Genomic DNA, 20755 nt, shown 5'->3' with positions numbered 1-20755 from the left:
ATAAAGAAAAAGTGATTTAAATTTGCTCAGTCTACAAAATACAAACACAGTATCAATACAGCACAATTCTTCATTAGAAGTTAATCAAATAACTTAATCTTGCTATTATATTTTAGATAGCACTTCCCTTCTAGGCTTTTACCAGACTAGATGGGCCTCTCAATTCAGGAAGGTAACTGAGGTGCTGGAGAGTGTCCAGAAAAGGGCAAGGAAGCTGGTGAAGGGTCTGGAGCACAAGTCATATGAGGAGTGGCTGAGGAAACTGGGGGTGTTTAGCCCAGAGAAGAAGAGGTTCAGGGAGCAACAGAGACCCTATTGCTCTCTACAACTACCTGAAGGGAGGGTGTAGCCAGGTGGGGGTTGCCCTCTTTTTCCAGCCAACAAGTGACAGAATGAGAGGGCATAGTCTTAAGGTGTGCAAGGGGAGGTTCAGGTTGGACATCAGGAGGAATTTCTTCACAGAAAAGGTGATTAAACATTGGAATGGACTGCCTAGGGAGGTGGTGGAGTCACAGTCCCTGAAGTGGTTTAAGAAAAGATTGGATGTGGCACTTAGTGCCCTGTTCTAGTTGGTGTGGTCGTCAAGGGCTGGACTTGATGATCTCAGAGATCTTTTCCAGCCTGGTTGAGTCAGTGATTGATTCTGTGATTTTTTTAAAATTTCATTTGAACTTTTAGTTTGCATTTTGAGAATTGGAGTGTTGGTTTGGATATTGTCACATTTGAGTAGTGTTGTAGAAGCTTGACTTGCATTTAAACAAACTTTCCTGAGTAGGAAGATAGTAACTTGGAGCTGCTTGTTGAAACTCAAACTTCTGTTAAATCTTTGAGAATCAGGGTGAACTGCATCCTACAGTGATCCTTTTAGTTTACTTTTCAGGGGCTGTGTGATCAAACAACCCAATAGTCTATCGTTGCTTCCTCTCTCAACTAAATTTTCCAAGTTAGGGATAACAAAGTTGCAACACGCTTTATGAACAGACTGGAGGAGCAGCACTACCCCCACCACGGCTCTTTCAAAGAACAATCAGCCAACGCAGTTGAATTTCCATGACTTAAAGCAGGAGTCAGTCCTGAAACTGCTAAAGAAATGAACCAGGGGCTCTGAAAACTGTTCTAATTAAAGGGTCTGTGATTTATGACATTTTTATTTAATTAAATTATACAACCAAAATGTGTTGAGATCATCTTTGAGATATATTCAGTGCATCATTGTAATTCAGTCACATTTATCTTTAATTTCTTCCCCATTTCTCTTAAGGTGATTTCTGAAATATAAGGGGCTATTGCTTTAAATGGGGACACATTCACTTAGATAAAGAGACATCTTATTAACTTGGCTTTTTAAAGCTCATGTTCCAGAGTTATGAGCAACTTTGGAAAGACAAGAAGTGCTATCCAAATAGAAAATTTTATCTGATGGGCACATTTTGGGATTAAAAAAAAGCATTTAAAGCTCATAGTACAATCAAATCTGTGCAGCGTAGGAAACTGAACAAGTTTATTGATAGCAAGGAAACTGTTAACCTATGAAAAGAAAATGTTATTCTTTGAATTTCAGTTTTCAAACAAGCTTATTAATGAGACAGTGTTTGGGTACTTTACATATTGACATAGTTTTGGCAGAAATGAAGACAGTTGTAAGTAGAGTTTGCAATTTTTATTTAATTTTTTCAAAAATGTTTATTTGTTTAAACTTTTAAACATAAAAATCTGCAGCTCTAATGTTTCTTGTGCAGCATAAACTGTACTAATTTGAAGGGATGGGGACTAGCTGGGAGTGCTAGACAGAACGAAATAACTATGCAATATCTGTCTCATCTCATCTCCCTTTTCTAGAGTCTGTAGCAGTAGTTTGACAGAGAACACTACACTGTGGGGGCTCTATAAGGCTCGATAAAGAGGACAAAGTCAGGGTAAAGTTGTTATATATGCATAATTTTTAGAGTTACATAAACTTGTTAAATAACTCCTTTCAATTTGTAAACTCCCTAAAATTCATCTTCTGTCACAGTCTGAGCAATTTAGAATGTATCTTTCAAGGGTTCAAGACCTAGAAATTAAGCATTTTCTACAGCGCAGTTAAGATATTGCCTAATGTGTGAACAGTCTTCTGACAAAAAGTATGATCACTGCCTTTCCAGAGATGGTTAAGAGAGAAACACAGATCCCCATGCTTAATCTAATGCATGAAGAACTTTGCTGGAGATAGTAGCTTGTTGCTTTCATCAGAAGGAGGTTGAAATTCCAGTCTCCTACTCCCCAAAGGACTATGTTTACATCACACTTAATGGCAATGCAGAGGAGCGACACTCCTCTACTCTCATTAGAATTCCATAAGAATTAATTTAAGGTAGTAGGTCAGAGAAAAAGAAAAGAAGGAATGTGACTTGCAGGTGGGTTGTGCTGCTATTCAGAGGGACCTTGACAGGCGAACGGGAGTCTCATGAAGTTCAACAAGTGGAAATGTTAAGTCCTGCCCCTGGAGAGGAATAACCCCACGCACCATTACAGGCTGGGAACAAGCCTGAAAGTAGCTTTGCAAAGGAGGGTTTTGCCCTTATTTACTTTAAGGACATGTTGCTGGCTCATGTTCAGCTTGTCCATCAGCATTGCCAGCAGGCTGAGGGAGGTGACCCTTCCTCTCTACTCAGCTGTATGAGTAGATGAGATGTATCTGGAGAGCTGGGCCCAGTGCTGAACTTCTCAGGACAAGAGACACTTGCACATATAAGGTCAGCAAAGATCTATAAAGATGGTTAAGGGCTTGTAGCATTTGCTGCATGAGGAGAAGCTGAGAGAGTTGGGACTGATCAGCCTGAAGAAAAGACTTGGGTGCATGATATTCATGAGTATGGATACTTGAAGTTAAATAGTTCTTGTGAAGAAGATGGAGCTAGGGTCCTCTCAGTGGTATCTAGTGATAGGACAAAAGGTGATGTGCACAAATTGAAAGAGGGTGACTGAGCACTGGCACAGGTTGCTCAGAGAGGTCGTGCAGTCTCCATCCTTGGAGATCGGCAAAGCCTAGCTGTACAAGACCATGGACAATCTTCTCTATCTGAGCCTGCTCTGAGCAAGGGTGGTGGGACTAGAGAATCTCCAGAGGCATCTTTCCACCTCAGCTCTTCTCTGAATCTGTTACTCTTCAGCCTAGAGAGCAGTTTATCCCTTGTGGATTCTAGTGTTTGCTTGAAGAAACTGTAGGACCTGGAGAAAATGTGCAAACAGTCCCTGGAATTGGTACTAGCTAGTTTTGGACTAGCTTTTGAGTATTCTGATCTGCTGTTAGGTTTTATGCAATTTGGCAGAACTGCTTTCTTCAGCCAATATCTAAAAGGGAAGAGTGACCAGATTCAGATCTTCGATGGAAATGGTGTGTGCTCTCAGGAGAGGATTAGATCCAGTTCTCCAAACGGAGACTGGTTGAAGGATTATCCCTGCAATCTCAAAGGCCTGTGAACTGTAGTGACAAAGGTGAGACTGAGATATTTTGCTCTTTTTTGCATTAGCCATACTTAGAAACAGATGGTTTCTGTACAGGATATTTGGGGCTTTTCACTGACAGTTCTTTTCTGTTCTATTGCCCTTGCGCTTTCTTGCAAAGTTTAGTGCAGAGGTAAGGCCATACACATAATAGAGTTTCTTTTGTTGTATATAACTACTGATAGACAAATTGACAAACTTACCAAGCCCTTTCCAAAGTGTTTGGAAGTCTCTGGGGTTTGTATTCTGTTGATCTGTAGTAGAAGTCTTTACATTTTCTCATCATTCTGCAGAACTCACCTGATGGGATAACGTGATAGACAAGGCATGGCAAAATCTTATTTAGGAAGGAACTCTCTTCTTCATCAGATTTTCCCTGAGAGAGTTTGATTGATTATTTTCTCATTTAAGTAGGTAATATGGAACACTGTATAATTAGAGTGAAAAAGATACATGTAGCCAACAATAGTAAAGACAAGCAACCTAGTGCCAAACTGTTACATTATCATTGATGATTATTATCTACCATCACAGAGATACCAAACACTGCTTCTTCCCTGTCACTGCATGGGGATTTGTTCTGTCTCATTTGTCTTATCTTCATAGACCTAAAAACTGCAAGGACCCATTCACACTGTAAGGTGCAGTACCATGTCATTTAGAAGCTTACTTTCAACTCCTTTTTCTTTTCTTCACCTTAGAGCAGATTAATTATGGTAGAAGTATTTTCAGCAGCCTGTCTGTCACCAGAAAACAATAACACAAGGTAGCTAGAACTGTAGGGGCAGACTTACTGGAAGGGTATTACATGATCTGGTTAAACTTAACAAATCAAATTTGCTTCTATTTTGTTAAAAATCAGTTCCACAATGGATTAGCTAATGAAGTGTCATTGCAGTGACTGAAGGATGTAAACCAGATATAGGTTTTTGAGTTGGTCTGCAGAAGAGATGTTTATATCTTACATTTTAAGTAGACATAGGGGATAAATGAACATGCAATGTGTTTTTCATCAAACTTACTGCCTAAGAACTTTTAGTACTTGAGAAACAGTGCTGGTTGCCAGCTGTATTTCAGATGATCTTATCATGTAGATCTCAGTAACAGAGGCACTGTGCAGACTTGTGGGTTTTGTTATAAAGAATGCAAAAGCCCATGTTGTCTTTTGTTTAAAATAAAAAGCAGAATTTGTTTAAAATAAAAGCAGAAATTATTGCTTTTAGTAAAATTTTGCTGATATAAAACTAACCTGAGAATTCAGAAATGGTTTATGCATTTACAGGCTACAAAGTAAGCACTGATTTTAGGAGCATTAGGGAGCAAAGTCTGAATCTGATATCTGATGCTATTTTGTAACCATAAGTATAGTGAATGCGAATGTGTCTTCTGCCAAGAATCTGTGTGTCTTACCATGTGAACCACCATCTTCACTGGGGAAAAACTTGGCAATTCTTTTTAAAAGGTGGTTATTCCTGAAATATGTAGGACAAGACTGCAGAGAGAGAGACTATTTACTATTCAAATAGCCATTTTGAACATACAAAAATGTAATTCTTGAGAAAGCCAAGGGTCTGAAGGTTTGTTCTTCCTGTCTGACATACCTTTTGTGCTGTGAATTCTGAAGGAAGAAGGAAAGATATGGAATACCTCTTATATGACATTAATACGACATATTCAAAAGCAACTCTTGATATTGCTGTGGTTTGCATTCATACCAGAACTATAAACTGCATGAACATATTGCAAGCTCTTCAAGTCCTTAGAAATTTTCAGTTTATATTGCCTAAATCAAATAATTATCCATAATTAGAAACCATTTTTCTATGGCTTTTTCTGTAGTACTAGTAGGTTGTAAAAGTGAAAGTGGTTAGCAATTATTTTACTGAGAATTTGCAAAACGTCAGGCACTTGCCCAGTGTCAGCTAATATGTCTCAGCTGGGAAGGAATAACTTTAAAATAGAGTGATTGAAGATGTGCAGGAGACCTGATCACTTGTAGTCTGGTGTAAACTGACTGGTGAACACCAGTGTTGGTATTTGCACCACAACACCACAACAACATGAGGTTTAGAGAATTTGTTGTGGGTTTTTTTGTTATTTCTTTATTTTTTTGTTTTAAAGCTGGAGTATGCTTTCTGATAACAAAAAAAAAAAAAAAAAAAAAAAAAAAAAAGATAGGAACCTCTTCTGACAAATTATACTGGGGGGAGGAATGAAATGAAAGGAAGCAAAGGAGACAAAGAGCACCACTTCACTCAAATGAAATATATAACAACTACTTCTAGAAAACACTTCTATTCTAGACTTACTTCCATGAAAGAGAATTAGGGTCAAGAATAAGGGGTTAATTATGTGCAATCCAACCTAAGAATTTTTATGGTGTATTAAAATATTACATGATAGAAAGGAATTTACAGCAAACAGTCATGTGCCTTCTTAGTCCACCCTAATAATGCCAGAAACACCAGATACTCAGCTACTCTGTTGTCTAGAGAGAAAACAAATGGCATATTTTTGTTAATTACAAGTAAAGAAAGCCAAATTGAAAACTAGGTTTTATGGTAGTAGAAAATGATAGAAAATGGTCTGTGCTCTCATAAGCTTATTTTGCTTCTCATTACTTGAGACGGAACTGAAATCCTGCGCACAAAATTATACTGATTTCATCAACTATGAATATGTATTTTCCAAACTATATGGCTATGAACATATGGATCATATTTTTTTCAATGCCTGTCTCAAGTTTAAGAGTTCTTAAAAGTCATCTGTTTAGTAATATGTGAACTATTTCCAGTATTAAAGCTCAACTTCTCAGCCATAACATTTTCCAGAAACATTTGAGAGAACTGTGGGGTTTGTGTTTGCCAATGAGAATGGACTACCATGAGGAAGGAGTAATATTTTTTATGTATTTTTTGTTTGTTTTGTCACTTACACTTTCATCTACAAGAGCTTTCTCTTGGACACTTCCTAGTTCTGGCTTTCTTGCTGTGTATCTCTTTTACCCTATTTGTCTTAAAGTGAAAAGGGAGATGCTTTACATTTGTGCAGGATGATGAATCACTGTGCAATTTAGAGTGTGTTACCACTTGTGTTCATTTCTTTACCATATTAAAGAAGAAACCTTATTCTCCATTGTGTCTTTTCCTCTGAAGCCTTGTGCAAAGTGCACAAAAAATTATCATTAGTGAAGTTCTGGAGTATAACAATAATTCTAACGTTCTTGGGACTCCTCATGTGGATCGTACCTGAGAAAAGAATTGCATACATGGGTCTAGCTTAGTGTGGATGTCATGTTTTCTGAACATTGCTATGCTGTCCTGGGCATACTACACTCTCATATGTATATTGTCCGCTTGCAACTTTCTAACCTTGCTGATAATTATAGCTACTTGCTACTGAGTCACTGTACCATGTATATAGCTGATATTAGGTTGTATACTTAAGTGCAATACCCACCCACTTCTGGATTGGGATAGCAGCCATAAAGTAGGTATACTCTTGCTTCAGAGCTCATACTACACCTTTGCACAGTAATATGTAGATGGCCTTTGAACTCCTGAAATTAGGACACACTACCAGCTGTTAGTGATGAAACCACCCAAGACCACCACGACACCACCAACACACTTCAGTGTGGAATCAAAAGACTGATTTACTTGTGTTCAGTACAAACAGCAGTGTCTCTCCAATAAGAGGTGTATTGCTGGTACCACTGTGTAGATAATATCTCTTTCTGTGTGATCCTCAGTGAAATTTCCAACATTCTGTTTCCCTTTCAGAGTATAAGAAGTCATGAATAGTTGCAACACAGTGGTCCAAAACCACCAGTGTGGGTGGCAGAGGAGAACAGTTCATATCATATGGGTTATGGTATTTGCATAGCAAGTCACAGGACAAATATTTGAAAGTCCTTGCCAGAAAACTTAAAATGAATTTTCCTCCAAGGTGGTGTGCTGGCAGATACAATGACAGGGACACCTGGGACACTCTGAAACAACTGTCAGGCCTGAGCTATGGCTGCTATTCACCTTCCATGTGCCCCAGAGAGGACGCCTGGGCATCTACCCAACACACCAGTGCAGACATTGTCCTGGTGCCTTCCCTGAAGCATGAGAGTCCATGGAGACGAAGTTGGTATGATCTTAAATTAAGACTGGAATATGTCATAATAATTGACTACTCTATTCCCCTTTGCATATCTCTTGTCATCTCTCTGGGACAGGTCAAATTAGGTCCTGCTGACCCCTGGGAAAAGGATGAGAGAGGGTTCCCCAGCCAGCTACAGTGGTACAAAATGATGTCGCATGTAGAGACATCTATAGCACTGCATTAGCAGTTGGTTGGCGTTATCTTGGGCCAGTATGTAAATGGTTGCTAGGTGCATTTAGGGTGACAGGTAATCCTGTGTTTGATGCTCTCTGGCAGTGTCAGAGTTGAGACCCTGGGGCAGAGAGACTGCCTAGACACGCTCCCTTTAGGTGCCCTGCAGCTGTAATGTGGAGTTGGAGCACCCTGGGAATCCCTTGGGTCGCCCTGGCTGCTGGGGTCCTGTGGATTATTGCACTGCGGGAGCCTGCACTCACAGGGGTATCAGTCAGACTGCTTCCATGGTATCTTTTACATCCAAAGCCAAGACAACATGAACCGTCTGAGCATTTGCCCTGAAGTGAGCTGTTGCAGGGTCCTACAGAGACAGCTATAAAACCTTTGATCATCCTGCTGCAACTGCTGAAGTGCCACGCTGAGATGCCCCCCTCTAAATTCCCCCTGCCTGCTCTGTTTCCTGTCACCTCTGCAAGGAGAAGCAGCACCAGCCCTCTAGATTCCTGCACCAGGATGCTGTTCTCCACTGACGGAAGCTTGGCAGTGATTTCAATGCCTCCAGTCGTCTACGCAGGGTCTCCCATTGTGCTTGGTCCTGTTATCAGGGACATAAAAGGAAGGAGGCACTTCTTACATTCCCCTATGTGACCCAAAGCAAAAGTTCCATGTGTGGATTTTTTTGTTCTTTTGGGGAGAAAGGAATGTAGGTGGGTCTAGTAAAATAAATTGCAGGACTTTTTGTTTTGATTAAAGCTATTGTGTAACAACTGCTTGTATTTTCTGTAGTCACATTCCTACAGCTACACTCACAATAGAAGGCAGCTTATTTTCAAAATGAGAGGAAGACTTGACAAAAGGTTACAATTAAGAAAGAAAAGCTAACAACATTGATAAAATATGCCCTTATTATAAAATTATTAGCCCTAATCCATACTTCAGCAGCTATAAACCTGGTTTTGGTTTCCAGCTGCAGGCTAAAAATTGTTACAATGATAATGAGTTTTCTCAAATACAATGCATGGTGATAGAAAACCAATCCAAATATAAATAAGAAAAATATTTTTCTTAAATGAAAGAGGTATTTTTTTCTCCAGAGAAATGTCACATTCATGTTTAAAGCATAAAATAGAGTAAAGGAATAGACAGCAGTATTTAAAACATGCAGATGAGCTCCAGAAGGCATTAGCATAGCTGGCTGCAAAGAAGATATTATTTATCTTAGGAGTCACTGGGTAATGTGTAACATATACAGAAAAGAGAGGTACAAGGTCAGCTCTTATGCTTAGAAGTGATGGTAGTTTGGAATTGGAAATATTTTTTATGAGGCATTCTGCCACTTAACTTCCAGGAAAAAATACTGTGGCAAACGAATTTTTTCAACCTTTCCTTTTCTCTCTAATTTTCTGTGTAGGAAAGCAAGATATTTTCTATATTTTTATCTTGAGAGTTCCTGAAAACTAAGAATAGATGAAAGGGAGACATGCTAACCAGCTTCTTCCAGAAAAATTCCTATATCTACAGATTCATGTATTTTAGGGTTTCAAAGGAACATTGTGATTATCTAGTCAGAACTGCCTGAGAGGCTGTAAAACCACACCGAGTAATCTCTCCATCTCTACATCTGTTTGAGTAATTGCATACCTCTTAGAGAGATACCTAGTCATGATTTAAGGTCTGCAAGTGATGAAGTTCTGCAGTCCTTACTCAGGATTTGACTCAGTGAAAACACTGGCATATTATGCTCACTGTCAGTTAGGTTTGAAGGAACAGAAAGAAATTTAACTTGCTTTAAAACAGTTCTGTTTCAAATCTGTATGAACAAACTCTGCAGAACTTAAAACAAACTGAAAGAGAATGCATAATAAGAACACTTGTGCACAGTCTTCCCTTTTGTAAGGACACAAAAACATATTCTTTTTCTTGGAATTTTTAAAGAACATTGACTGAAAAGATGAATTCTGCAGGTGGATCTCTTTGGTTTTAAACTTATTTACTTTTCTATTTTAGTGATCTCTAGGAAGAGTTTTCAGCCCTCTGTATGACATATTGTTCCTAATATACATTCTAACCTTTTTTTACCTTCAGTATCTTTTTAAAGACACCAATGTAAAGAGATTTACAGTAGAGGCACTAACTGTAAGTAGTGAGATAAGTTCTCTCACAAGTGTCACAGGATTTCAAACTTCCATAAACTAATGAGACTTCAGGTGTTTGGATTTGACACCAGAGCAAAATAATGACTGAACTGCTCACTTACTGACAACAGCACAGAAGCATAAGAGCTCTGTTGCAGAAATAAGGACTAACTGGCATTCTGATCAACATATCTGTGCCTGTGGTGGGAGCTGTATAAATATATTTGGTTGTTAATGTGACCAAGCTACCTGAAAAATACATATAGACAAAAGATGGCATTTTCTGAACAGATGTGGATACAATATGTTCACAGATCATGTCAGGATGTGAACCTATGCTGATATGCAACTTTAAAGTACACAGTGCCAGAAATTACTTTCCCTATTTCAGACATATTAATAAATAGTAGAAAAATATTTCAGAATATAATATTATCAAAACATGCTCGTATTGGTAATCTTGTTTTGTGGTACTTTTTTGTGGTAGTGAACATTAGGTCTACATAAACATTCAAACTATGGTAGCTCTTCTCTTTGAAATAACAAATGTTTCCAATATTCATTCACACCATCTGATACAAGAATAGATTTTGCTTACGTCCAATGATGCCCTGCTATTGCTTGAATTGACTGTCACAGCTGAAGGTCATGGAGTGACTCGGTGCCAATAAAAACAGATGAAATACTGGGAAACCACTTTTTAAAAATCTTACCTTGCTAAAAGGAAGCCCAATTGCCTGAAAAAAATGTAAACTTTGAAAAGATAAGCATCAGTCATGGCTTCTCAGCTCACCTTTCAAAGTTACATCAACAGAAAAAGTAGTCAAAATATTTGCACACCTAAATAAAAAAAAAAAAAAACAACTAGGATTTTACTTTGGAGCTTAAAAATAGCTCAGTTCATTCCCCTAATCAGATAGAGACTTCCTGTGTGACTGGGAGTAAATTGCTTGGGACAAGGTTTCTGAAGGCATGTAAATGTCTACATTTAGATGCGCACTGGAGTATTTCCTGCAGATTTTCATAACTAACAAGCACTGAAAATCTGCCTTTACATTGATCTTTAAGTGTTTTTTTCCTAATGGTTAGTCTGTGAGTTATTAGGATCATCATGAATGTGGGCTATCATTGAATCATAGAATATTCCGAGTTGGAAGGGACTCATCAGAATCATCGAGTCCAGCTCCTGGCCCTGTGCAGGACACCCCAAGAATCACACCATGTGTCTGAGAGCATTGTCCAAATGCCTCTTGAACTCAGACAGGCTTGGTGCTGTGTTTTCACTTTATATTTTTTGGATAAGTAAGCTTGATGCCTATGAAGATTTTGAGAAGTGACAGGTTTGACAGTTTACTATAGGAGTGTAGACTGTTCCCACCTATAATATGAGAATAATTGTACCTTCACTAGGAGCTATCAAATAAACACAGGACACATTGTGAGAAAGTTATTTTGTGTCATGATGTAGCCATATTTCAAGCTTGACTTAAGACAAGGAAAAGAAAATTTCCAGTTGCTGCATAAAGAATATGTTTTTTTCTGTAACTTGCTCTCCCTATTTCCACAACTCATCAAAGAAGAAAGAAAGAACCCAACATACAAAAGTGTAAACTAGGTAGGGGAGAAGTCCTCAAATCAGAATTTGATAGCATGTAAATACCTGAAATCACACAGCAGAGTGCTGCTCAGTACATCCTGGTAGTTTCTCAGCACCTCAGAATTAGGGCAGATTTTGTATATTTGTTTCAGATTCTTGCATACTAAATTAAATGAATCATCTCAACTTATGCAGAATTTCCTTGAAATCAAGAGGACTAATTACACAAAAATCACTCACGATTGGAGGAGTTGCAGTGAGGCCACATGCTCTTAAGCCAATTGAAAAAGCTCTTTCCAGAATGCACATTGCATATGTATGAATAAGCTAATTGCTGACAGGAAGGCACTAGTGGTGTTTATTAAATGCAATGTCTCAGAAGCAACATTTGGCTCAAGAAATTCCTTCATTTAAGGAGCTTGGAAGGGATATCAGTGAAAAACAGTTAAACCTATTTCTTATAATCCTTCATAAGCATTTGCTATGAGCAATCATCAGGGGTGAGATAATGCAAAAGGCAGTTAGGTCAGTGCTTGACTGTCATAGATTCCATCACAACTGTATTGCAGTTTGAAAAGATTTCTACATCATAAACTTTTACACTTGTCATTTTTTTCCTGCCACGGTGGACCAGTAAGATATGACTGCTGAGGATCTTTATGTTGACCAAGTAGACAGTGCAGATATTATGAGACTGGTACATGCCATTTAGCAGTCTAGTTTCCCTATGCTTTTTAGATTTATAGAAATACTTTAATTTTTTGTACTAAGAAGTAAAAAAACATTTCTTATCCAAAATATTCAACGATGGTTAGTCCACTTTAATTATTGTATACAAAAGTGTTTTATTCTTTTCTTCAAATCAGACTGGCAGAGATCATTTAGAGCATTCAACTAGAATGGTCTCAATAAAAACTAATCAAAAGCTCCTGTGAGTTTGAGCATGGGATCTGGTAAACTCAGTAACAAATAAAACATAATTCTAAACATTCATATTCACAAAAAAAATAATTACAAAATCTGAACAATAAGTTAATAAAGTAAAATAGTTATCTACTCTTCAGATATAAAATCCCAGCAACTTAATTTATATATCACTATAGCAGATATGATAAAATTATGAACAATGCTATCCACTGTCGTAAGTGGTACTTCAAGATTTCCAACAGAAAACTTATATTTTAATTTTCTGTTCATAAATAGCCAAAAGTAAGAGGCAAAGCCAGCCTAATAGTAATCCAAGGTTCTGTAGGAGAAACATCAACCAGGGTCGCCGCGTCTGAATATGAGTCATTTCAGGAAGCTAAAAAAAGAATAAAACACCAGAATGAGAGCCAGATACATTCATCTGTGGGAAAAAAAAGTTATGGGAAAACAAGGCAAACTTCATTTAAAAAAACAAAAACTTTTCAAAATACTGAGCTTCTGAATGTAGTTATTAATGTGTAGCATTTTCTGTACATTGTAACAAAGCTGATCTTACAGTGAAATATTTAAATTAACCAAATATATGGGCATTTAACCAAATACCCATTTTGGTTCTTTTACTAGCACTGACAAGAATTATAAATGAGATTCTGAAATTTGTTAGCTTCTCAATAGTTTGTAGCAATTTCATATAGCTGTCTGCAAGGAAATGTTTATTTAGTAAAATTAGTGATTCCCTTTTGTGGGAATAAATTAGTTGGAGTATTTTTTGTTTGAGTTCTAAATATAGGGTCAATCATGCTCTTTCTGAAATAACTGGCAACACTCCTATTTACTTGGGCTTTAGTAAATGCACAAGAGGAAAAGAGGATTTTTTAAATATGCTTGAAAAAAATGTGTTTAATATTTTTCTCTGTGAGTTTTAAATCATATAATCATACTAAAAACTACTTCATTCTAAAAACCTTCCACTCTACATGGTCTCTTTTATCAAAGTTTTAAACTAAATGTATGTCTAAACAGAGCCTGTGAAAATGATGCCTCAGGCTCAAATTCTCTTAATATTTTTGCTTTATGTCTTATAGACACCAGGGGAAACACTAATGACTGCTAATACTTTCACATCAACTCAGGAAATAAATATAAAGCAATGGTCTGGTGCTGACCTCTGGGTGTGGTTGGGATTTTTTGTCAGCTCCACTCACAGCCTGCACTTGAACAAAGCTGCTGAGTTCCTCTGCTCTTTGGAACCTCTTCACAGTAGCTGTAACAGCAGCAGCCACTGGGAGACAGTGGAGTGGTGCTGACCAAGGAGGCTAACAGGAGTGTTTGCTATGCTTATCATTCCCTCTGTTCAGAGAGGTGGGGTCTCTGGGGCTGCTTCTTTTGTGCTCTTCTTTTTCTGGAAGTTGTCATGGACCCGAAAGAAAACTGTAATGGAAAATCAGCCTCCCCTTTAAAGTTTTGTTTGAAAATAACAGGCAAACCCAAATGCCCTGGATCTTCACTACAACTAGGCAGTGGTTTAAATTATGGTACAGAAACTCATGTAGTTATACTTGATCTGTATTTAAAGATAATTGGAAACTTTTAATCCAAAGCAAGTGCAAACACTTCAAAGTTCTGGATGTAAATCAAAATCTGAACTGACATTTTGTAAATGCCCAGAGCACATGCTTTTTGTTGTGTATTTAAGCAAAAACTGGTAATTAGGACCTAAGCCTGAATTCAGAGTTCCAGTCTAGGCATTTGGTCTTTTTTATTTATCCTTATAATCAGTCTATTTTGTCCTCTTCTCCAGTGCCTGAATGAACAAGTTCTCCAAACTGGAAACTTTTCCTCCTCCCACTGCAAAATTTAGTCTTTTCTCTTATTGCTGTCAGTGACAATTTCTGAGTTATACACAGTAAGTTTCTAAGAGAGTTTTTAAAAAGAATTCTCATCAGGTGGTGCCCTTCCCATGTCCAGTGCTGGTGTCTGCTCCCTCCATCTAACCTATGTGCGTATTACCAACACACAGACCATTTCTATAACCATACCTAGTGTGACATCCCTGCTTATCTGCAAAAATAAAAGCTGATTGCTGTCACAATATCAGCTATGGTTCCCCAGTTCTCTCTGAACAACAAAGTGTGCGGTACAGCAGAGTGAATCGCATTTAGGAAGCATAAGCCTATTCAAACAGCAGATGCAAACCACTTCAAAAATTGAGGGAATGTAGCACCACATCAAGGGGCTACTCTATTCTCACTCCAGCTCATGTTATCATGACCACACAAAAGATAAGAAGAAATAGGAAACAGCATGCTGAAAGGAGGCATGAGGGGTCATGTACTGGCTAAAGAGTTCTACCAAGCTGGGGCATATATGGCATGACTGTTGCACTGCAACAGCCAAGTAAATCACTTTAAACACTTCTCCTTTATTTTCAAAATCAAAAATATTTGTAAGGTTAGTCAGAGCAAACATCACTTTTGCATAATTTCTTGGTGAAAAACGATGAAGGATATAAATGATTTTATCTTTTGATTTTTTTCAATTTCTAAAATGATTAGTCTACCCTGCTTGCTAAAGGAGCTAGAATGCCATTTGTCAAAATGAAAAACCTTTAATCAACCACAGAAATAATTTTGTGCTAACTTGACTGCAGCAACTGTTTCATAGTGCTGTTCTGTCAATAAACCTCCACTCATACCCCTCAGTGTTCCTCAATGAAGAAACCAGTGAGGTTGTTCAGTTCTACTGAACTGCTGCTCTGACAAGCACATGAATATGTGAAAGCCCATGAAACAAGTACCAAAAATTACAGTCAAGCTTTGTATTCCATTAAGTGTTTGTACACCATTGGTAGGAACACTGATGATTGCTGTTTGTAGATGAAAATGCAGCAGAGAATAGAAGCTACTTCTGAGCAGAAAGTTGAAAAATACATAAAGAATGGCTCATTTTCTTGACATGTACTATACAAACATACAAAACTTTTCAGATCTATAGATTCCCTTAGTGCTACATGAATAATTTTTTAAAATAAAATAATCCCTGGGATATTTGACACTTCTGACAAACATAGATGAGCAAACCAAAAAGAATATAGAGAGAAATAGATACAGAAATACAGAGAATATATAGAGCCTATTAATAAAAGGTATTGAGAGAAATAAGATCCTCCCTGCTCTCTCCCTTCTTTCTCCACATCAAGACCAAGATCACAGTGACAAGCTGAGAACAAGGGAAAACATGTCCCTGTCTCTGCCTGGAACTGTATTATCTCTTGGGATTTACTGCTGGCACAGTACTTTGAAGACTCAGGGAAAAACATGGTATTGTTCTAGAAGCTTGTGGATCCCTGATCCTACAGTGATTGCAAAATATGTCTATATCATTCTTAGCCTATTAGTAAAACCATGCCTACTCACTAGGTAGGCAGCCTCATTTCCAAATTTTGCAGTCTCAGAACAAGCTGCAGCTTGGTACACAGTGTTCTTGTCTGTTATTTACCACCGCAGTCAAGACTGTTGACACATCCACAATCCTGAGGCAGTTCCCTCTTAAGCTCTTAGGAGCACTTTATGTTCACTTTAGTTACAATAGCAAAAATAGGATAAATACTACCAAGGTCTGAGGTCAATTATTATAAGCAGGATTTTAAATAGGTTTTAATACTGGAATCAGGTTTAAAGTATTATGCTTGAACCTGGTAACTAATGTCTCAGGCATAAGGTGGGGGGTAGTAGTGAACACAGCTGAGAGACAGCCAGGCTTGGGGAAAACACAGTAATAATTTATGAAGTGACTTTTTTTTTTCTCCCTCTTCATCTAATCACTCAAAATATTCCATCTCTGTTCAGGAGCTTGTAGGCAAGTTCACAACAACACATGAGAGTGAAAGACCATGTGACAAAGCTGGGAAGGCAATCAAGTTCTGCGTTGCTACAAGTGCAACAGTTAGCCATCTCTTCAATAAATGATGGGGCCTGAGGTATCTGCATGAGCTAGGATACTTCTGCATTTTTGTACAGTCCTTACAGTCCTTAGACCTTTCTCCTACTGCATATCTTCACACTTTATTTTTCTATAGTCAGATCACTGCTATTGAACTGGGACTATGAAAAACATTGGGCAAATACAAAAAAGTTGAGGCAATGTGATGGCTTATGAATCACTTAGGAGCTCAGCCAAACCTAAGACAGAAAGGAAGAGTGCAGGATAAGCATCTTTGCATTTTAGTTCAGAAACAGCAAATTCGTATTGCAACAATGGATGAAAAATATATAAAGAGAAGGGCACAAAAAAGTAACCAGCTTCTTCAGGATTTTAAAAAACCCTGTAGGTTCAAATGTTTAAGTTTTACTAAGTAACTAAAATATATTGTTTACCTTTCCCCCTTTAAAAGTCCTTTATGCCTTTCTCATATATTAGCCTCCTAATGGCCTTTATTTCACCTTTTCATTACTAATGACATCTAGCATGAGAAGGACATGAAACGAAACCAGATTATCGTTCTAAGTACTGTACATGCACAGGGCAGATGACATGCTCTTCCCAACAAGCCTGTGAACTCTTTTTCTCTCCAAGTTCATCCACCTGCATTTGTCTGACACTCATCTATGATGTGTGGCTAAGCTGAAAGGAAAATATACCCATAGACTGAAGTTCTCACCATTTCTGCTAAAGATAAATACAAGAACATTCCAGCTGTAACAGTAAAAATCCAGTTTTGAATGGATGGGTCAGTTGATAGAGAAAGGCCAATATAAAGTCCTAAGAATGCTGTCAGTGCACTTATAAAATTCATCAGAATTGCAATCTTCGTGGGGAGCCCTGTACTTAGCAGCACAGCAAAATCTCCTGCATAGAGAAAAAGACAGAAAATTTATTATTTAGCTGATAAATGTATTTGGAAGACTCTTGGTAATAAAACATGAAGGAAAATAATTCAGACATGCACAAAGATAGTAAATGGCGTAGGGCTGCCTTTAGCTTTCTGTAGAATTAGTTATAAACTCATCTCATATGAAAAAATACTCAAAACCTCAAAACAACAAAAAAGTAATATTTACTTTATTTGTTTAGCTGTTCCTAAAGATAGCATACAGTATACAGGAGCAGCTTTCTGTTAGTTCTCGATGTTCCATGACATTTCCAACTTGGATACAAGTAAAAGTGAAGTCACATGTTTTCCCAGAGTTTCTAAATCTTTCTCCACTGGGAACTTGCCAGATCCAAACATGTGGGTATATTTGCAGGATGATGTTTGAGTGTTTTACAGGTGCTGCAAGTCAGAGTAACCTATGCCAGTTTGATTCCAGTTTGAGATTTCATAACAGGCCCACAGAAGAAGATTTTAAAAATTCTACTCTGTGACTGTAAAAATGCCACTGACACTAGGGTATTACTGCCCCAGAATTAAGAGGGTCTGTCTTTGGAGGTAACTGTTGAGTATTTAAATTTTCTTTGCTATGCAAACAAGAGTCACCAGTTTTACAGCAATCCCCCATCCCATCTTTTTGTTTGGGGAAGTTTTCTACATAGTTCATGAATTCTTCAGTCATTTAAGGATGGAAATGAGAATCTGCAGTTCTCATCTCAAACTTTCCAGTTTATAAGTGTTCATCAACACAATGTGAGGAACAGTTTCAGCTATGCTGAAAGTTTTACCACAAGAAGTTAATTGAGGACAATACTCAATAGAACAATCTTCCTGTCCTGTCCACTGGTAAAATAGGTCATATACTTTCTTTTAGTACCTTATTATTTTTGATTAGCAGCAGGAAGGAGGGTAACATGGGGAATATTGAAACTGCTGTATACTGAAAGTCTTGGATAGCCCATTGTGTAAGGCATGTCCATTATGCACACATGGCTCTTGCTCTCAGCTTATAATTTTTTGTCTCTGTACACATAAGAATAACAGGTCACCCTTGGCCTGATGTCCTTTACATTTGGAGAAAGTGAGATGGGATGGTATCCAATAATGAGTGCAGAAGCCTTCCCTGGGTTTGGGAAGGGGAAAGAAAGTAGGAGTCTTGCACATTAATGTTATAGTTCATGATGTTATAAGCAAGAATTCCCACAAATATCATACAGGAAAGAACTCTTTGGGAAACCTGGAAATACAAAGCCAATCAGGAAAAATACATATATATATATTTCTTACCCATTTCATGAGGAATTTCATGGCATAAAATAGCAACAGTCGTTGTCACACCTGTTTCTGTTGAGGATGAGAATGCTGCTCCTATCACTAGGCCATCAGCAAAATTGTGAAGACTGTCACCCACCAGGACCATTATTGCTAACAAGCTGATTTTCTTACCTCAGAAAAGATAAAAAAAGAAACAAAGAAATAAAAAGCCCAGAAGTTTTAACACAAACAGATATTGCAATTTTTGTTATTTACAAATGATTTAGTTTTTTGGTGACTTTGCATTTAACATTATGATAAGTCATAATGGTCAGAGGAAAATTGTGTTTAACTTCTTTTCCCTTGTTACTGCATTTCCTTCAATACATTTAAAACTAAAAAAAAGTGGCTTGCAGTACAATTCAGAGATGCAAATACCAGGAAGTAATTTCCTTATTCTTACTAGGTTAACTATTAGACAAAATGTTAGGTTTGAGTCTAGTCTCAGGATACATCCTAAGGGTTTCTATTAATCATTCTTTATTTATCAAAATTCACACAAGTTTTCCTAGATGTTATTCCTAGATGTTATTTTTCTGGAACTCACAGGATTGCACAGTTATGCTGAAGATGAATATTTGGTCTCAGGCAGCTGATTGTTTTAATCCTGTAGAGCTTGCTAACACTGAATAATATTTGCAGGGTCTATTTTTTATGAGACTGTATTTCAGTGAAAGACAGAGATGAAAGACAACAAGCCTTAGAGTATCACTATTAGTACAGGGTTACAGCATGCTTATTTCCAAAGTTTGTTCCAATCAATTAATGGTTATTATGCTTATAATACTCCTATCTGGAGCACCACTGATGGGTGCAGGTGGCTTTTTGTCTTTCCCATTCTGTTCTGTGACCTCATTTTAGCATGGAACAATATACTGGCTGTTCATGATCAGACATCTGACATGAGTGGAAAGGTGCTACTAGGGGTGCAAGCACTGAAATCAAGCTAGAGAATTAGGGACAGTCTCTCTGTCCAGCCTGTAGCACAGACAGCTGGGTGGCATGCTGAATGGATTCACAGGGAGAGAGTTTATCTCTTCAAGTAGCAACAAGACTCCATATAGGTTCAATGTCTAAACTTAGTAACACATAATGGGTTCCCCTATCCTGTAGTTTGTTTTATTCATTCTATCCACAAACTCACAAGCAGGACTGCCTAAGGTTTCTCAGGAAACTCATCCAGCTTCCCTCTACACAGAATGGACAGAACATTTTGAAAAGGGCTGGTTTCATGCCTGAAGAAGCAGGGTCGTGATTTGGGCCCTAAATATGTATTTTCCTGACTTTTGATGACCCCCATAGTCATAATATGACAGACTAAGGACCTAAAGTGGAGCTGCACAAAACTACCTGAATACAGTTATTACCAGGTTTCACTTCAGCAATGTTTCTGAGAGATGACTATTTTATAGTGACAGGGGAGATGTTTTTCTTACAGAAACTGGCTAGAAATGAAGTCTTCGGACTATTATAAAAAAAAACACACAGCACATAAAAGCTTAACAACCGTATTCAGAAAATCCTCCCTAGTTGCCTGGGAGCTCTGTGGGTTCAGAGGAATTGGCAGGCTTGCTAGATTTTCCTGCCAGCTTGCAGAGCCGGACGTGGATGTCCCCAGCTTGTACAGTTCTTTCTAAACACTATGGGCAGTTTATAATCAATAGCGCAGAGCATGAATTACATAGAAATAATAGATTATTGCACTACATTAAGTTTGTGATTTGTAATAAGCACCAGTAAGGATGAAATTGTGGCCTGCCCTGAGGTCTTATTAGTCTGTTTTGTTCAAGTATCTTATTGTTGAAGAAGATATACCATGATTACTGGAACTCACTCCAGCATGTTGTGTGTAATGTAACATAGGGATCAGGTTAACATTATGGTGCAACTGCAAATGTAAGCTTCGTGAACTTACTTGACAGAAAGTTAAGGAGATGCATGTATAAACAAATCTGAATGTTTATCTTAATTTACTTTCAGCCTATTTTAAAGCAGCTTTGTTACTGGCAATTATCTCACTGCATTATATTCCAACAGAAACTATTAACTATAAACTTATTATCTTAACTATTTCTACAAAGCCTTTTCTTCTTAAAAAAT

At 37.7% G+C, this 20755-nt stretch overlaps 1 protein-coding gene across 6 annotated transcripts in view; it reads right to left on the bottom strand.

Moving 5' to 3' along the window:
- Nucleotides 1–10860: 10860 nt before the first annotated feature.
- The window catches only part of SLC39A12 (solute carrier family 39 member 12), a 34459-nt gene continuing 24564 nt past the window's right edge, over nucleotides 10861–20755 (bottom strand). For all 6 annotated transcript variants that reach the window (XM_051802395.1, XM_051802400.1, XM_051802396.1 and 3 more), the window contains 3 exons: nucleotides 18629–18787; nucleotides 17132–17319; nucleotides 10861–12847 (listed from right to left, as the gene is read on the bottom strand). In XM_051802395.1, the coding sequence (XP_051658355.1) occupies nucleotides 12719–12847; nucleotides 17132–17319; nucleotides 18629–18787 (476 nt within the window). In that variant the 3' untranslated portion in view covers nucleotides 10861–12718. The remainder of the gene's footprint in view (nucleotides 12848–17131; nucleotides 17320–18628; nucleotides 18788–20755) is intronic.

The sequence above is a fragment of the Manacus candei genome, unplaced genomic scaffold (genome assembly GCF_025592945.1).
Source record: "Manacus candei isolate 608988 ecotype Guabito, Panama unplaced genomic scaffold, ASM2559294v1 h1tg000056l, whole genome shotgun sequence".
NCBI lineage: Eukaryota > Metazoa > Chordata > Aves > Passeriformes > Pipridae > Manacus > Manacus candei.
Note: the sequence above shows the minus strand (reverse complement) of the source record. Positions and strands in the feature narration are given on the sequence as shown.